Source organism: Ptiloglossa arizonensis, chromosome 10, assembly GCF_051014685.1.
Source record: "Ptiloglossa arizonensis isolate GNS036 chromosome 10, iyPtiAriz1_principal, whole genome shotgun sequence".
NCBI classification, from domain to species: Eukaryota; Metazoa; Arthropoda; class Insecta; order Hymenoptera; family Colletidae; genus Ptiloglossa; species Ptiloglossa arizonensis.
The window spans coordinates 7,018,729-7,039,027 of NC_135057.1; the positions used below are offsets into that span (position 1 = coordinate 7,018,729).

Genomic DNA, 20,299 nt, shown 5'->3' on the forward strand with positions numbered 1-20,299 from the left:
TTTCTGACTTCTTAAGTATGTATTACATCAAAAGAAGATGATTTGAAATAAATTATCTTGTATCGTCACATGTTATTTGTATTTCCTAATTATTCCATCAAATCTTTTAGCTAGGTATATTATCGAAATAAGATAACATAGAATAAAATATTTCGTCCACTAGTCTAATACCGAACATACGTAAATATTAAATAGAAAAAATTTGGAATAGAATTAATTTTATTTAGAAAGGTAGCTCGGTGGATCAGTAAGGTAATGAGGGTCAAAGATCGCATGCAGTAAATGAAACGCCTAAACAGTAAATAGAGAACTATCCATACCCACTTTATCTACAACTACTACGTATAGTTAATTTTATGCGTGAGCTTAGTTTTACGTTCATCACAAAGACGTCGAACGATGACATCGTATCCGTATCGGGATCTCTAGTTTTAAGCTCAGTTTGAATTAATTTTGAAGATCAGCATATACGAATATCTGAATTCTACCAAGCAATTATCAGTTAAGTAGCTTATTTTTTCTCGCTCACTAGTTCCTCACTCTGATCACCTTTGCTTATTGTATATGCAAGTGACCGACCGTGTCGCTGGTTCGAACGATCAGTTGTCATCCTCTGATGCATTTCTGGAGAAAGATATTTCAGAAATGCGAATTTGTATGCGAAAAATTTCCGAAATCAATAGAACTTTTTGTTGTTGGACATCCTAATTGACACTTGTTTCGATGGAATTGACCATTTTTCTGTTCAATGAAACTCACTAGGAGGAAACGGAACAAATTTTGTCCCATTTTTTGCCTCATTTGCTTCATTACTTCTATCTCTTCGATTTGGTAATCTCTTCGTGGTGTGACCTGGCAATTGATATTACTCGTAACGAAGGATCGTTTGCCGTGAGTAATATCGAACTAATTGGCTAAGACTTACGATAGTTTCTTGAAATATAAGAATAAGTACAGTATTGCGATAAGAAACTTTTGTAAATATTGGGACTGTATGGAACTTTCTATATTTGAATGCAATGTGTGACTATATATAAATATTCTAGATTAGATTTTGATGAGATTTTTCAAATTTGAGTATCGTGTTAGGGTAGCTGTAACTTTGATCAATCGTATATTCTTCCAATTCAATGATGTTCCAGGTTTTCTTATAGTTACAATATTTTCAGTGATTGGTCCATTTGATAGAATTACAAAGCATAGGACGAATTCTCTTCCTTTACCAACGTCGATGGTTCAGTCGAATATAGTTCCCAGAATCACCGTTCTTAAACGTAGAGTGCTCCGAAAAATTATACACGAGCTCTGTACTTTGGTTTATAACACACAAACGTCAATGAATTTTCAATGTATTCTATACCTGCTCAATCTACAAACTTCTATTGTTCTATCATCTACCTTGTCAGTGTTGAAAAACGTTATCCACAAATTAGATACACGACCTACTTGATCAGCTGCTGATAACTTGGATGTTGCTATTTTATTTTCAAATTAAAAATATCATTTGATGCCTAAATGCTTTATACAAAATGTATATTACACCAAGATTTTGAAATTCTTAAATTCTTACCCCGTTTTATAATAGTAATTAGATAAAAATTTGAATGAAAATGTGTAATATGAAAATATTCAATCATAGCATGTACTTTCTATTCCAATGTAACCGTATTTAAATACACACCAATATAGAGAGTAAAAACTAATATTCAGAATTTTATTTCCCAGATAAATACCAATTTATGGAAAAAGCGTAGCTGCAATTATTTCTTCATCGAAAGAAAAGTCTCATATATGGAGTTCTTTCAACATTTAATTTTGAAAATGATTCGTTTAATTTGTCACGTATTACCAACTCATCGTATTAAATCTATCTTTTCCTAAAATCTGTATTAAAATAGTTACACCACAGTTTTCTACACTTGAGAAAATTACTTAAAACAAAATTACATATTCAAAAACCAGTAACATAAAATTCTAACTATCGAAAGAAAATTCAACACCTGATAATCGAAAATGTTATTTTTCCTTTCACTTTTACCTAAAGAAATTCGTCCGTACCATAATCCAAATGCATAAATACCATACTTATTCTTCATAAGAAAAACAATTCTTGTTCTTGTTACAAGATCCATTTATATTACAATTCTTCCCACTTTCTAACAATACTTTCAAGTTTTCCTCAACTCGAAAGAAACTATTGTAACTTACGTTAAACAATTGAGAAAACAATTTTATGCCTCGCGACTACCAACGGATTCAAGAAACCGCAAAAAAATGTTTGTTACGAAGCAAGGGATTTTCAACGGATGTATAACGAGCATTCAAGAAAATTAATCGAGATTGCAGCTGGAAACGCGAGATCGTTCATCGGTAGTCCCTTAAGATCGCGAAGCTTAGTCATTGAAATTGTTCCTCGCTCTATCTTGGTCGGCCACGCTTGCGCCAAAGCAGCTTGTACTTAGCGCGTCTCTGTATAAAAGCGGCCACTTGTTGAACGACTTGCATTCCTCCGATTCCCCTCAACCGTGGAGATATCTGTTTTTCCAGTATCGAAATTCGTCTTTGGAGCCATCGAAGAAGTGTTCGTAACGTTTCGACGAATTTCTCACTCGGCTTACTCGAAATCGCGCCGAATCTCGTTGCTCCGGATCACCGTGGGACTTCAAGACACCGAAAAGACCAGGTTTTTGAGAACATTATTTAACAATTCACCACTTCGATACCGTGCGTTGCTCCCTAAAAGAAAATTTTACACCGCTCGGGGATAAATTCCCAACCACTCTGTGCGACAATGTTACTTCTAACGCGAATATTTGGTTCATTTCTTTCGAATTTCACAAATTCGAGCAAAAGTTAAATCACACCGCGAGCTTTTCTTACGGAAAATTCTAAAATATTCGTATCGGAGGATTCTGAAGGTTTTCATTGACGAATTAAACGAGAAACAACGTAACTGTTTCGTGAAAAATTCTAATCCTGAACGACTCGAGTCAAATCAGAGATACTTTCGTAAATTTCAGCAATGTTTTAATCGTGGATATCGCGAGAATCGAAGTTACCGTGAATATTATATCCGAAGGAGTACATTTCATAGAATCTCTTAATATCAATCTACGTACTTGATATCAATCTGCGTATCTTTTAATAACAATGTAAACGTTAAAAGTCTCTCTCGATATCAATCTGTGCGCGATGAAATTAAAAGAATCGCATCGACCGCTTATTTTTCGTTCGCGTTCGATATTCGAACTCAAGATCCTAAGACTCGGTGTTAAAGCAGAAACGAAAATCGTTCGGCGTTAATTCGATGCATTTAATCCGCGGAATCGACGATGAAACGCTTCTCGTCGTACAATTCAACTATCGTCAGGATCAGGACGCGCGAGGGGAATTCTGGTTATCGGATCGTTTTATTTTCCGGTGAGACCGCGAATCGGTATCGGGTACCAGCGACTGGTGTCACACCTAAGCAGCAGGCATCGCTGATAAATCCTTCGAATCGCGCACGAATACTGAAAGCTACGGGAAATTACAAAAGTCGGAAACGGAAACGGTGGAAGGACGAGCTTTTAATATCGTCGAGCGTCATTCTGGCTTAAGCTCGAGATCCTCGCGACTGTGGATGTTCGATTTTCCATTTTACGCCCGTATGGGCCTCCCGGATCTTTTATTTTCTCGTGTGTAATCGGCGGCTGATAACGTCTCGATCGTTCCCTGTCGTAGATCCCTTTCATAAACCTAAGACATCCGTGGTGATGAACGTGCGACTATACCACGCGAATTAGGCGAGCGAGGACGCGTCTGTCTTTTGAATTTTTGTTCAAACAAACGGATTATTATGATAATTACTCGGAGAAATTAATGTGACGTTATTGAGAGAAATTACTAACGGAGAAATAGTATATTTAATATTTTGAAAACTGACGGAGAAATAGTATATTTAATATTTTGAAAACTGACGGAGAAATAGTATATTTAATATTTTGAAAAATGACGGAGAAATAGTATATTTAATATTTTGATAGATATTGGACGAAACAAACGCTTAGGGAAAAGATCACTTTAAATATTAACAGCATTTCTGACGTTTAAAGCGCGCAAGATATCGATCGGTTGATTACTCGTTTTCTTGTAATAATTTTTAAGAAATATTTTGCACCCGTTACGCAGCTCTTGGAAATCCGTTTGGAGAAATTTACAACAGTCCGTATATCCTAACGCATAAATAATACCAAACCGTTCTCCCGCGTAATTCAATTTGTAAATTCAAGTTAAACGTTGGCTCGGCCAGTCCCATTTCGCAGAAGACACAAACTGCTTTGGATTTCTACGATACTCGCGAGTGAGATTCTGTGTTTCCTAAAACAGGATTAAGTAATATCTGGGAAGAAGCCACCTCTGTTTCCTGTGTTCTCTTGTCCCCTTAACTTACGTCCAGGTAACAAAACTTAAGATCTAACCATCTCTAATTCTCATTCAAAATTTTTTGCAAAGAAAAGAGTACTTCGAAATCCTATTTTACTATACCTTTTAGATATATGATTGTTTCAACGCAAATGTCTTCATTTCGTCACGCGTATTTGTTACTTCTACTCGATCTTTTCTCAAGATCAACATTTCTACAAAAAAGCTATTGTACTTTTTAAATAACTTCATATAGAAACACTGTGGTAACGTGAGAATATATTTCCTGGAATGAATGTTTCTCCACATTTTTACCCCGACTTATGCACACAATTATCATAAATTACTAACCCTATTCAGTATTCGTGCAAAATTATCACCTGCAAATGGAAGGAGCAGGAAATGTCTGGTATTACAAGCGCCGAATGAAAAGTAACGTCTCCAGTTTCATAACTTTAATTTAAGTCGGCATATTCTGACAAATGAAAGAGGAAAATAATCTTCGAAACGAGCTCCTTTGTTCCATGTATTTACAACTCCATGTTATCATCGTTACTCGTCGTACACTTCAACCGACGATAGAAAGATTCTTCGAGTCGTCTCGAAACGACTCCACACTTTCTCTCTAGAAACAGAACCGGACGGTTCTTTTCATTTTGTTTCAAAACGATTAATAGTTCGAAAGCTGAGAAAGAAAGTATCGCTGCGACGTGACGAATAATATCGTGTCCCGTGACACTTGAAAGTAATTAAATTTCGAACGTCTCGTCTTAATCCATTGATTTGGATTTGACACCGTGCGCATCGCTTCCTTCCCCAAATTGATCGAATACCTTCGCGAGCACCTGTTTGATTCGAACGAAGAAATATAAAGGACTGTCAGGACCCAGTTGCGGAGACAAAGTGTGAAATCATTCGTGAACACAATACCTCGAAGAAATTTGTCCATTGTTAGGGGAAATGTATTGCGAACGATGTACATTATATAGAACAGTATATACTGATAACAAAAGATTCGTTCCAAGGATTTTATTCTCCCGTTTCGTTTATTAAAATATCTTTACTCGAATCAAAGTTACGAAGCTGAAATTTCTATTCAACCCTTACAAAATCTTGAAGAGTATAATTAATAGCGTTTTTCAGTCTCTTCAGAGACGCGTGTACGTCCAGTTTTTGAGTTATTTTAAATATTGGAACGTAGATACGAAAAATCGTGAATAAATATTTGTAAGAAAGAATTTTGACAAGAAAGAAAGTATTTTCAAATTTTCTTAGATCTCATTTGTTCCTCTTTCACGTAATATTTTAGTATTTCTGAACAGGCCGCTCAAAGAATAAATCTTGAATTTCTTTCGGAGCGTAAGTTATGCTTTATTACAAATACGAATAAATGGTTAGTCGATTCGAATCATTTATTACGGTGAAACGTTCTCGACTCTTTTTTTTCCAAAAATACATGAGTATAATATTACTGACGAAAAACCTAAAGGAAAATATACCAAGAATAATTTATTCGAGCAAGAAAGATACTAAATAAAAATGATCAAACACTTGAAATAATTTTAAACGTTCGTCCGTATAAAAATTACTAGTATTCTACAAACAAAGACGTTACCACTGATATTTAAAATTATTATTAATTTCTGTTCGACGATCTCCTGTCTTTCATTACTCTTCGCACATTTCGTTCCAAGTATCTAACAAATAATACCAAAAACAACTGAAAACATTACTCGTTCCCACTAACGATTTATCTATTCGCTTTAATAATCCACGAATCGAACCTTATCCTGTTTAACGAGTGAAAACGAATACGATCAAAAATTTAACATCGTTCGTCATTCATTACCAATTCTATACTTCGAACAGTATGCATTTTGAAGAAATGCATTAGAACCATCGTTTCGAAGTGTTCGATCCTAAAACCGTACTAAACGATCGAGAAAAAGACCCAAGTGTCAAATACAATTCCGCGCCAAATTCCTCGAATTTGCAATTTCGTATCTGGTAGTACTCCTTTGGAGTCGTTTCGCGGGTACGAACTTCGCGAACTTCGGAATACACAGGGAAAGGTCAAATCGCGTATTCGAATCGGGGGAAAGCGTACGATCTAGTTCTAGGCCGCGTGGAGCCTTGTGACACTAGCCTAATAAGCTCTCGGGCCCATGTGACGAGCGATCGATGATGAATCCGTAGAAAATCATTCGCGAGTACCTATCGCGGCGTGAAAGTTTGGTGCTAGGTCAACACGCATAGGGCGACTAAGCGTATCCAGTCTTTACGCTCGGTGAAATCCTCCCCGTCGTTGCGAGTCTAAGCTTCCGCGAGACGCGTCTGCGATTCCTGAGCAACACTCTTCCGCGAGCAACAACTTACGGCAACGAAACAAATTAAACGTCACCACATGCGCCTGATACGGTGCCATCGAAATTTCGAGATTTGGTTATTGTGAGATTCAACGGTGAGCGAGAACACGTTCTTCGACTCTTGACGGGAAACGTTCGCCGTGACCATCGACGAATCGATGATCGGGATCATTTTCGCGGCTATCAATCGTCCGCGTGATCGATATAGCGTCCACGCGCCGAGTTTCGATAAAGAAGCTAAGGAGAGTGACTTCCGTTCTATTATTTTCCCTCGTTCGGTACCATGGATATCGTTTAAGATATTTGACAGTGCTTATACGCGAAATCGTGTAAACATTTACGAAACGTTCATACTATAGTGCATCTACTGCTTTCGTTACAGATAATATGAATCTAGAGGAGTATCGCAAGCATGGTGAGTAAAAGATCATTTATTCTCAGCATGCAGACCAATTTTTCAAACGTAGTTTCTATGTATAGTGCTTAGAGGAGTTTACAAGCGCGATAAAAATACACGGTAGCGTAAATTCGTACGTTGGTAACGAGATACTATTTGCGCAACGGAGTGAGTTAATTTGTAAATGTTCCAAACTTCGGAGCAATAAAGCGCGAGTAATTTGTAAATATCGTCATGTTTGGGACGCGTACAATATTGTACGCGGAAATGATAAACATTGACGATGGTAAAGTTTCGTTAATCTACTCGCTGAATTTGTAACACTCCAGTAGCTAGAATATGCAAATTTGCGAATCAGAGAGCCACTGTACTGATTGATGATTTTGTTTACCTTCGATATCGATTACAATGTTTTCAATATATTTTTCGTATTACATTATTCGTTTCCTACGTTGCGTTTCTTCCTTATTTCCCCACGAGAAGAGTCCAAGTATCGTAAATAAACAAATAAGTAGTTTAAAGTGAAGAGGAAAATTCTCTGTCGTTTCGACGAGAAATAAATCCTCGAACGATCGAGAATACATTCTGTTTCGGATATTCTTCGAAGCTCGTCGATCACTTGTAAAGAAAAAAGATAAGTGAATTATTATCGTAACGCAGTATCTTTCGTTACCCCGGATATCACTCGTGCAAACTGTTGTAAACCTTGTAATCTTGTACACGAAGAGCGAATACGCATGCATAAAAGAAGGGGCTTACAATGCGCCATCAGATACGTTCCTAGGCGTTAAAATGGTGCCAATAAAGGGGGATCACCGAACGGGAGTAACTCTATGGGAACTTTATGGATTCGATACTGTTTCCAATACGGTTCACGCTAGATTCCGCCTTCACAACCTAAATCTCTGAATCCTAGACGAACGATTCCAGCGGGACTTTCCTTTTCCTCGAATCCAATTTCGTTCGGGAAAATCGATCGTTTTCTTCGCCCTGTGTTTCGAAGATCGATAAAATTAACAAACGTTTTCGTTCGAAACGGTGGTATTACGATTCGGAAAACACGAAAGTAAATCCTCCGAAACTATCAACGAGGAATCCATTCCATTTCGATAGCGAGAAATCGATCAACGTTCGAAAAATCGTGTACTCGCGACGGAAATCGTGCTCGACCCGTGACCGAAGGAAACGTTCAAACAACGCGAATCGAATTCCATTGCACCATTGTTGCACGCGATGTTGCATCAACGAACGAATTAGAGGAGAGACAAAAACGTTGCCCGAGACCACGACAACATCGGCGGAAGTGTTTTCCCGGTATACTTAAGGCCGAATCCCCACAACACGGAGCACCGGAGATAATCGGTTTAAGGTTTTCCATCGAAGTTAAATAATTGTTCTCGTTCGGGGAACGCCGACATCGAGCTTTCGTTTCCGTTGATTTGAAATATAAATCACCCCCCGTGCTCGGTTTCTTTAAGAAATTCTACTCTCTCGCCGAGTATTTATTTACGTCTCTTTGTGGACATGTATTCTTCGGTACGAAATGAAACGATTTTACGGTTCACCGAACACTACATGCTTGTGACAATTTCCAAAAGATCGTGCCAAGCTTTATTGAAAAAGGAGTTCGACAAATGGTGGTCGTCCTATTTCTGAAATCAGTGTCTATTTAAAAATACGAAACTTGGATCTGTGTACAGGAATGTTCCTATTCTATTTTTTTTTATTTTTATTTACTCATCGATTTATCTTATTAAAGGAAAACCGAATAAAGCAGAAGAGTATTGCATCGTGTGAAAACAAGGTACAAGATCGATGTTCAGCGAATATGTTTGAAAATTGAATCCAAATTTGAGAGGGGAAACGATAGAGTCATTTACGATTAATACTTTACCCAAACATACTGTTCTCCAATTTTTCAAAGCACCGATTCCAAATAATAACAGATCCACAACTGTATTTATATCGTCCTTATAGTATCCTTAAATTCGTATGTATCTTAACGTAATGATTTATCCTACAATTTCCAATAGACTATTTAAAAAAACAAAAGAACTATTATTTAAAAAAAAAAGGAAGAACTCGCAAAGAACAATCTCGGTTTAACAAGGTCCTTAGAGTGAATTAGAAACCTCTACAGGAAAGCTAAGGCTTTAAGAATTACGTGCTCTTTGTTCGGAGCTTTAAAGCGTGCGATCTTAAGCGTCAAATCCCGCGTTACAAGGCGTAATTTTTAAACTCACTGGAAGATAAATGTTTAGCGTATTAGATTACAAGAAGTTCGTCATTCCTTGGAACGTAACTCGCGACACGGTTTTCACTCGCCAGGAAAAGAAATGGTGGATTACATCGCCGATTACCTGGCGAATATTCGATCACGACGCGTTTACCCGGCGGTTTCACCGGGTTACCTGAGAAACGTTTTACCTACGTCGGCACCGGTGGATGGCGAGTCTTGGGAGGACATATTCGCCGACATCGAAAAGTGCATCATGCCAGGAGTGACGCATTGGCAGAGTCCGCATATGCACGCGTACTTTCCCGCTTTGAATTCACCTGCCAGCCTGTTGGCCGATATGCTGGCCGACGCGATCAATTGTCTTGGATTTACCTGGGTAAGAAGAATTTTCGCTATAATGCGCGTATTGTAGGGTGACAGAGTGAACAATTATCATATCACTGGGGGAAAAAGAGAACGATTATCGTATTACACGGATAGAGAAAGAACGATTATCGTATTGCATGGATAGAGATAGAACAATTATCGTAATACAGGGAGGAGAAAGAACAATTATAGTATTACAGAAAAACAATTAACTCTTCATAGGGGATAGAATCTTAAATTCTTAATTACGAGATAGAATCTTAGATTTTGTTCTAACAAATGACACGTGTATATGTAAACATATATACCTGTGAAATTTTTCTGCCCTGGAAACTATGCATTTCGTCAAAGTGTGCATCTGCAGTTGCATTTGCAGGTTTCAAAATATTCATTATTCAAGTGTTGAGTAATCAATTAAGTGTCGATCCGCAAGCTTAATTTGCTTTTTAATCTGAAAATTCGATATATTTACTTGCATTTTCAAATTGTTTCGCGGTGCGATATTTCTGCTTTGAAGTCGTTAAGTAAATTGTATTTCGAGAGAGTCCCTCGAACGACATTTACGTAAAGACGGTTCCAAAAATTTTGTTGTCTCAATGTACAAAAAGTTTTACAAACTGAACACAAGACTCTCGATCGACACACAGGTCTGTACGGGATATCGTCTCCGTGATTGAAGAATTAAGGGAAATCTGGTCTACGTGCAATTATCGTATTACATGGATAGAGAAGGAACAATTATCGTATTACAGGGAAAAAAGTAGAATATAAACAGCCTTGTAAAGACTGAATATAACAACCAAAATGAATCTACTAAAGTTTCTCACAAAAGTCTTTCTTCCAAAACTTTGTTATCGTAACCTACGAGGATCCAAAAATTGACAAAAAGTACTTAATAAAATCTTGACCGCTACTTACTACCGATATTAATTTATATCAATAAATGGAAACATACTTTAAAAATCTGTACAAAAAATACCACGTAAAATAACTCAAAGATCGTGTTACTAACATTTTTCAAAGTCCTTCGAACTTTGCATCAAACGTCCTCATTTCGAGTACTCTAAGAAACTCGAGTTTCCACGACAAAATCTTGAAATTTGATGTATGTACGTTCAAAAGGCATCGAGTCCCGCGTGCACGGAACTGGAGACCATCGTAATGAACTGGCTGGGCAAAATGATCGGTCTGCCGGAGGAGTTCCTGCATCGTCCAGGTGGATCCGGTGGTGGTGGCGTGATACAAACAACCGCGTCGGAAGCCACCCTCGTTTGCTTACTCGCAGCGAGGACCAGAGCCATTAGAGACGTGCAGCAAAACGAGCCGGACCGTTTACCAGCCGAGATTAATTCGCGTCTCATCGCGTACTGTTCCGACCAAGTACGTACTTCTGTCTCGAATCTCTCTCTGTCCCGACACGCCACTGTTCTCCTTTCATTTTTCCTAAATATTTCACTAAAACCCACGTAATTCGAAGACATTAACAACCGCGAATCCATAACTCTTCCACGAATTAATTTCCATAATTCAAGCGCTCGTCTCTTTGTTTTTTTCCCTCGATTCGTGATACTTCACGCGTATTTTGAAACGCTCGTTACCCGTGAATGATTCGTGAAAATTTACGCGTACGTGTGTGCCACAGGCTCATTCCAGCGTGGAAAAAGCTGGTCTGATAGGTTTGGTGCGAATGAGGTACATCGAATCGGACGACGATCTCAGCATGAGGGGCGAGGCGTTACTCGAAGCGATAACTCACGACAGGGCCGAGGGGCTGCTACCCTTCTTTGTGAGTATCGATATTCGTAAACAATCCGTTATTATTGGTTTTCGTTTAATATTGTGCTGGACAACGGGAGAGGAAGCTCCAAGCTCGTGTATTAGTACAAACGTAATATTAATTTTGTGCATTTGCTTGCGTTGAGTATTTACAAAACGGAGAACAGATTCTTTGAGATAATAACAATGGTCTTTAAATAGGTTTATGACAAAATTTTTACCTCTATCGTCCACACCGAACGCTACAGAGACATTCTAGAGTCATCCTATTCGATCGAATTAAAGCGTGAAAAATGTAAATATTCGATACTTTGATCGTGTACTTATTAATGTATTTCGCAACATTGACATTATAAAAGAATTTATATCGTCATGATTTATTTCTGATAAGTACTTCAAGGAAGCATTATAACTGTACCAGAATTGATTACTGTTAATTATTAATGCGTTCAATTAAAAAGTACTTTGCAATGAAATGCGTAAATCTTCTGTTTCTAATTTACGTCATTCGGGCGGATAGTGGTATCACATTAAAACAAGATCGACCTACCAATTAAACTTGCTACAGTTGCTAGTAGTCGCGGTAAGAAAGAGGGCGGACATGACGTTGCAAGGCGGATTGTCTTTTCGCTAGTTGGTCCCAAGAGACAGCGAATAACCCTTATTTTACAAGACAGAAAATCCACAGCACGGGAAATGATTACCCTTAGAAACAAGTAATTTTCATTCTGACAATACACTCGCTCGATCGGAAAATCTTAGAAGATTCGTAGTTCACTTTACGTTCTCGTATCAATAATTGAATTACATTCTATTGAAAAAAGAAACAAAATTAATCGTTTTACGATATAACTGCGCAGAAAAAATTGAAGAGTGATATATTCTGTGCATCGAATACATCTTTCTGGAATACTGCAAGTCAATGCACTGTTTAGAATACTAATGTTTCCTTTACTATAAAATGTTTCGTATGTTTACCAAGGTATGCGCTACTTTGGGTACAACCGGTGCGTGTGCTTTTGACAATCTCAAAGAAGTTGGACAAGTGTGTAAGTAAAATTCAACATCGTCTTTATTTTTGTCTGTAGTATTTAACAGTTCTCTGCCCACTAAAATTTAAGTACAGAAATAATTAAAACGATGTAAGTATGCCGTTATCTATGATAATAATATATTATTTTTGTTCTCAATGTCGGTAAAATTGCAACGACAAACAATTTCAAACTGCCTCTATAATACTACAAGCTGTGAACGACCAACCGATCGATAAATCATAAATATTTTTTACATCGAGTACATTACGAAGAATATTTCACAAAACTTGCTCGATATCCTCCGTTTAAACCGCAAACAATTCTCCCTATCGATAGGTGTAGAAAATGGGCTCTGGTTGCATGTGGATGCAGCCTATGCAGGCAGCGCATTCGTGTGCCCCGAATTCCGTGGCTGGCTTCAAGGAATAGAATACGCCGATTCGATTGCATTTAATCCCAGCAAATGGCTGATGGTGCACTTTGATTGCACCGCGATGTGGTAAGTTACGCGTGGACGAAAACCGAATTTCGTCTCGCTGCGTTAATTTTTATGCACCTCGTCGTCGAGAGACGTTCTCCGTGAGAGAATGCACCGAGGAAATTCGCAAATGCGCAAATCGTTGCAAACTCGATAAATTCGTAAGCGCGGGACGTTATCATTTGTCGCCCTTATTCTCGCGACTTATAGGTCGGACTGCGGACGCGGAATCGGTTTTTTCATTCTTCCTGCAATTTCCGTCTAGCCGTTCGAACGACCCTACGTAATTCATAATCTTTCGAAATGATGTTTGAGCGTCTTTTAAAGACGATAACGGCAGGAACGAATATTATCCAAGTTATTGCTCGATAACGATAAACGGTTTGGCGAGGGAAACCAATTTTTTCACTCGTAAAGATATTTTTAAAGACTTCTTTTATCGTGTACCCACCTCTCCTTTGATTAGATTTTATCCGGTATGGTTACAAAATTACAATACCGGGAAAAATATTATTTACTAGAATATTGCGGATCGAAATATTGAAGAGCAAAATATTAAGAACTAAAATATCGAAGTATTTCAAATTGAAATATCAAAGATCACATTCGTTGAAAATTGCTCTATTATCGAACGTCGAAGATACAAATCGTTCGTGTGAAGTGCGATATTAGAAGGAATTCATTTAAATACCTCGGGATGAAATCGACCGTATAAAATGAAATTGGACGAAAATATTCGATTCGAGGAGGAAACGTTGGAACGAGACGAATAACCGTAGGGAAATTAATTATCGATAATATCTATGGCTCTTTCAGGGTGAAAAGCAGCCAGGCTCTTCACAGAACTTTTAACGTGGACCCGTTGTATCTGAAGCATGAAAATTCAGGTAACGAAGAACCGATACTTTACCAAATTGTACTTGAATCAACGTTTTGAATTCACTCGGGCGCGATATGCGATTAAACGTGGCATCTTATTTACTTGCAGGGCTTGCTATCGATTATATGGTAACTAATCGAGTTCAAGAAATTTTATTCCTCGTACAGCGGAGGAATTTTCTAACGTATCTAATGTTATTATTGTTCGTTATTTTATATTTTAGCACTGGCAAATCCCGTTATCAAAGAGATTTAGAGCCTTGAAACTGTGGTTCGTCATTCGAAATTACGGAATCACTGGCCTTCAGAAGCATATTCGAGAGGTTTCTATTACATCATACCTTCCTTGTATTAAAAAGCGAATCCAAAGCCGCGTACACGCTTACAACGAAGTCTCTTGGTATATAATTGTACAAATTGAAGATTGTTCAAGTAGAAATCTACAATTTCATTGTTTGCTGCCGGAAAACTGTAAAACGATAAAATTACTCGTTTTTAAAACTCGAATTTACAGTAGCGAAGAAATTGAATTTAATCGAATAATGTATTCTTTGTTCACTATCGTTCGAAGTTCGTGAAAAATCCACAGAAACAAAGTACAAATAAAGTCTTTTAAACGTGCATGAAGTTTTTAATTTTTAACTAGATAGAAATATTTGATCATTTATTAATAAATTGTAAAGACAAGAAATTCGAAATTTACTTTTTCCAACGTTTCGAATAAATATTGGATGTGTTTTTGAATAAATCGCTCGAAAATCAAATTAAATATCAGATACAATCGATGCAGCGTTGAATTTAAACTTGAACAAAAAATGAATAAATCGTTGTCTTGCTTTCAAATATAACTTACGCTTAAAAGTAAGAAGTACCACGAGCATTTAACATTATTTACCAGATTATTACCAGTATAAGTATTCTCTAGACGACGCAATAACGTTGCGTTAAGAGACTTCGTTGCAAGGTACGATCAATCGCCAATCGTTCAGTTGTTTGCAAATCGTGTCATTCCGGTGTTAGAACGGCTTAAGCTTTGACTTTTCGATCAACGGTATCATTGGAACGTTAATTTCAGGGCGTTAGGTTGGCACAAAAATTCGAAGCGCTAGTTTTGGCCGATGCACGCTTCGAGATACCTGCAACGAGACACCTTGGTCTCGTCGTGTTCCGTCTTCGTGGCGAGAACACCTTGACGGAGCGTTTGCTGAAGAAAATGAACACGAGAGGTCGGGTGCACTGCGTACCGGCGGCTTTGCACGGAAAATACGTGATTAGGTTCACCGTCACTTCGACCAAGTGAGTCAATTAACGATCACAACGAGCCGAAATCAACGTTTTATTTTAACAGCGATATTTTTCAATCAATGAACACCAAGTGCTTTATTTTAACTTATTTCAAAGTGCTTCAGCTTTATTCATTTTAACAGCGTTTATTTTAACAGCGATATTTTTCAATCAATGAAACCAAGTGCTTTATTTTAACGTATTTTAAAGTACTTTAGCTTTATTTATTTTAACAGCGTTTTATTTTAACAGCGATATCAGTGCCCCGAAATTGAAACTTATTGGTGGTACATTAAGTAGAAAAAGTTTGGGAACCTCTGCTCTATTGCGTAATATGATCGATCGGGAATCCAAGAAAAAAGATCTCCATAATATTCGCTGTGACATCTAGCAGCTCTGCGGGTTTAGTCACTCGATGTTCAGTTTTTATACCAATTAATTCGTCGTTATATAAATATTCGCGAAGTATATCTCTTTCTGAACTGCATTTATTCGAAATATTATTTTGACTTTTCTCAACTTACTTTACAGCATGAATTTTTTATTTTACTTTTCAAGTATTACTGAAAGAAATTATTTCCTGGTTATTTATACGTACATGTATCGATTAATATTCAAATCTCGTAAAATTTTCTCAACGAACTTTACAGAAATTATTTCATTGAATTCTTGATCATTACACTATGCAATAGAATGTATTACAAGCAGTGATGTGTGTACCACTTACAAGACCTGCTTTCTCATAACGGTTCTACAAGAACCGATTATACACGTAACCGTTGTTAACAACAACGACTTAAGTCTTTAACAATTTCATTCCAAAGTACATATACAGAAACCTTTGCATTACCGTAACACGTACAACATTTTATTTCTTATAAATCGTTTGAAAACGATCTCTATACAATAGCTTTTAACGATCACATAATATCACTTTTTATTTTACCATTTTCAAAATTGAAAACGTAGTCAAAAGAGCGTACAAATTCCAGAACTATCGCACGCCTTTCTACAGATTGAATTTAAATTAGTAAGAAATAGATAGTACTAAAGATTCATTTGTGTCTTTGGAAAATTCAATTGTACACCGAAATTCCTCTCGTTATTTTTTCAGCACCACTAACGAAGACATTTTAAGGGACTGGGCCGAGATACGCAACACAGCGAACGAGATCCTGGGTGACACTTCGACTTCTCCTGTACGAGCAAGAGTTCCACTCGCAGGTAACACAGAACCGAAATGTAGATCAATTTACCCGAGCTGATACGATCAATTCTTTAAAGTAAACAGACAAACATTGTGCACAGAGCGTGCACACTGCTCAAAGAAATCTGTGACGTGAGTCTACTTCCTTTATTAAAAGTATCATTCTATTACAGATTTTTAGACCGAACCAGGGTTCGTTCATTTTCTTTTCAATATTTATCCGTCTCGGGGAATGAAAACGAAAATTTTACCTCAGAAAAAGACGTTTCGTTTCACGAAGAAATAATAACATATCGAGTACTATTCGTTGAACGTTTAAAATACTTTGGTTAGATTCTCAACTTCGAAATGTAATATATTTCTATATAATTGTTCCTCAAACATCGTCGAGATAATAGTTTTTCAATGATAGTGTTCGAAATCTTTCGTGTTGTGTTAATAGTACAGAACCGGTTGTTAGATTCGATAACGCACACGGTTTTGATCATCAAAGTTCCTAGATTGTGTATATTCGACTAATTCGTTCACAAGTACCTAGTTTCACGTTACAGGATTTTGCTCTAATTGCATGAGTAAGATTTGAAATACTGTGAAAATTTTTATTTCAGTTCCCCTATTGATTCAGGTTTCCGACTTACATTAAACAATCTGTACCAAACGATAATAAACAATTTTCTTTCTAATCGCATTGTTTTGTGTTTCTTTTTGTTTGTTCTGTAAAAATGCACTGTCTATAATATTTGGAGCACAGAAAGCTCAGGTAAGACGGGTTTCCAATCTTTTATCGTTTTATTTCACGTATATTGCGTTTAATTATCACGTGTCCGTAACAACGATGCTGCTAGAAATGGAAGATAAGGTCGATACTCGTATTTCCAGATACTCGAGAGAAGAACGAAAATTTTGGCTCGAGTTTGCTGCTGGCCAACTCACCAATGTCACCAAAAATCGTGAACGGTAGCTTCGCTGCCATATACGACACGGCGGACGTGTTTGAAGACTGCACAAAAGCTTTCGGTAAACTACGACTCGAAGCCAGAGATAGTCCAGGTAAAAAGATCAAAAATGCCAAATTAACTCTAGATCGTTACAATAGATAATTATGCTGCTGCATTTCTATAATCCTTTCGTTGTACCATAAAGTTAAAAACGTGAGTTCGGAATAGTTTTCTATTCAAAAACTTTGAATGTATACTCAAGTGGAAGTCGTGTATTAGTAACTATTGATTAGAAATTTCTATTATATTATTCTACGCTATTTTAAAGTATTTTCATATATCAATTTCAACTGTCTCAACCCTACATCTGTATATCGACGTAAAAGCACGTCGATAAGAAATTGAAATACTCCATACTTTTATACTGTCGTACGGCAATAGGTCATAACGTATTTCTCGAGAGAAATGACCAACAGTACCATCTGGCGTCGAGAAAATGTATATTTAACGTGAAACAAAGTTTCTTGAAACGAAACAATTTCAATGAAACAATTTCAATTACAATAAATTCCATTTTAATTCGAATATATACGAAACCGTTGCATAGAAGAAGAAATTAACGAATATTTAATATGCAGTACTGGTCGCATTTGAACAGTAACCATTTCAAAATTATAATTATGGTGTATTACCTTCGCTATTACCTAGAATAATTAAACATAATTAATATGTAACTCATATATGTAATATAATTAATAGAACTGTAATTAATAGCATGAATTAATTAAGTTAAAATTAGAATCGTGGTATCAAACGAGAATGTTCAAGAATTCATTGTACGACAAGAGTTAATACTTATTCGAAAAATATTACTGACCAAATTGTCCAATGAAGAATACGCCCTGATTAACGAAAATAACGAGTAATTATCCGGAAATTTTCCATGTTTCATCTTCCATGCGATGTTCGAATTACACCTGTCGATAATTGGTCCATTTCTAGGTCTTCTTCAGGAACATTTGTTACCACACGCCTAACACGCGTTTATTCGAAATCGTTCAAACGAGTTTCCGCAACTCTCGTAACGACCTTGCTAATTTCTAGACTAAAACAGCTTATATCGTCTAATTTACTATTCCACTGCGTTACTAATTTACCAGAACTGTACATTAAGTATGTTCGCATGAATTTTATATACAATGAGAGTAAGAAATTTAAAAAATGCGAAAGAAATTATACCCGTAATGTATTCAAGTAATTCACGTATCACTCGCTTCGTATTTACAGCCATGCGACGTCGAATTCGAGGAATACTCATGTCAGGAAAACAATTCTCCTTAGATTCGCGTATGGATCTCGTGCAGGTAAAATAAGTATAGCTTTCTACCCAGCAATCTACAATTAAGAATAAATATTAAAAGAAAAATCTTTCTATTTAAATATATGTATAGTACTCGCAGAAAATAATTCTATAATAAAATCTTTCGAGCCCTGTCACTCGAAACATTCCTATTCCCTAAATATTGATCCAATTAGAATATTAACACTTTGTTCTTCGTGCTTCAGGGATACGCTTGCTGTCGTCCAGCCATAGAAATGACATCCGAATCGCCATTGAACGAGGACGAGGATTCTTCGGGAACCGGGGAAGCAGGATCCGACGCGAATCAATCCAATAATGGCAAGCAAAATTAATTAACGCTATGTAATCTTGTTCCTTCGCGTATCGAGTCGTTCAAGCTGCGCGTTACGCTACAATAAACGATAACCGAAACATCGTAAGTCAATTTCTCAAATCTCCCTTGATGTTTGTCTGTCGTCAGATGATTCTGGCGAATATTCGACGATCGAGGAGCCATCGGTTGTCGCGACGGTGGACAAATTATTGCGTAAGCAAAACTCGAAGGCTCCCTCGAATCACGAGGTCGCGAACGGCTCGGTCAAGATCGGTTTTCAGGATTGCTCCAACGAGCTAACGTCCATGATCACGAACGAGACGAGTCTACCAAGGAGCGAGACAATAGGGGCGATCGTTCATCGTCCTTACACCGGTGACTTGTCAAACGTGCACGACCAACAGGAGGATCGTAACAAGGAGGTCGCCGAGGGCAAAGAGAAGAATACGGATTACTGCCGAAAATGCGGCCACTGTATGAAAAAAGAATAATGTTAGTCGACTGAACGCTAATTGGAATCACGCCAGCTCCAGACTGAATCCACTCCTTCGTGTTCTCGATGGATTATATGTTGTTCGGATTAAGCGTGGCGCTTCGCCGATCTCGCAACGCTTAACAACTTTGTTGGAAAGAAAGTAATCAGCTGCGATAAATAAAATCTAAAGTTACTGTCCCACCGTCTCGTCATTCGTGTCTTTAACAATTGACATCTACCTCGACGGAGACCTTGCGGTTCAACGCAACGAGCAAACATGTTTGTTTCGTATTCGATTCATTCTTCTGGTTAGCTAGGCACCTAAAAAAAGAGACAAGTAGAGCTAACGATGTATGAACGTTACGTGGCAATAGCTAGTCACAAGTTGACATTCTCTCCGTTATGGTAACGTCGACAAAATTATAATCACGTCCTTGTCCGTTAACCAAAAAATATTCCCGTTCGTTTTCGCGCCATTTTTCCCTATCGTGTTCTTCCTCTACAAATACGAGAAGAACATAATTTCTTCGTTGTCAACTAACAGAAACTCTCGGTTATAAACGATAAAAAATCATTTCGCATTGCACATTACGTTCTTTCAATACGGAATCTGTTTTCTTCGTGCAAAGAATGTTAATGTACGATTGGTTAATGCATCGTGTCGACCGAGGTCTTTGTTCTTCTTCTAGTTAATTACTTTCTATCTAGGCCTTCGATCAAAAATAACTTATCTTCAACGCAGTGTCTTCCAACACGTTACTACAATTCTTATAATTCATT

General features: G+C 37.3%; 1 protein-coding gene across 3 annotated transcripts; it reads left to right on the plus strand.

Annotated features, from left to right (window-relative positions):
- Positions 1–2,528: 2,528 nt before the first annotated feature.
- On the plus strand, positions 2,529–19,727 carry Hdc (histidine decarboxylase). 3 transcript variants are annotated; one of them, XM_076322176.1, is made up of 17 exons: positions 6,667–6,865; positions 7,153–7,185; positions 9,496–9,782; positions 10,895–11,152; positions 11,415–11,558; positions 12,531–12,597; positions 12,919–13,081; positions 13,877–13,947; positions 14,049–14,068; positions 14,164–14,262; positions 15,015–15,235; positions 16,338–16,447; positions 17,182–17,190; positions 17,310–17,480; positions 18,656–18,732; positions 18,935–19,049; positions 19,192–19,727. In XM_076322176.1, the coding sequence occupies exons 2-17, from the start codon at positions 7,158–7,160 to the stop codon at positions 19,533–19,535; spliced, it is 2,184 nt and encodes a 727-aa protein (XP_076178291.1). In that variant the 5' UTR covers positions 6,667–6,865; positions 7,153–7,157; the 3' UTR covers positions 19,536–19,727. The 3 variants fall into 3 exon arrangements, with proteins under 3 accessions (XP_076178289.1, XP_076178291.1, XP_076178288.1); XM_076322174.1 differs by lacking the exons at positions 6,667–6,865; positions 17,182–17,190 and adding an exon at positions 2,529–2,683; XM_076322173.1 differs by lacking the exon at positions 17,182–17,190.
- Positions 19,728–20,299: the final 572 nt, after the last annotated feature.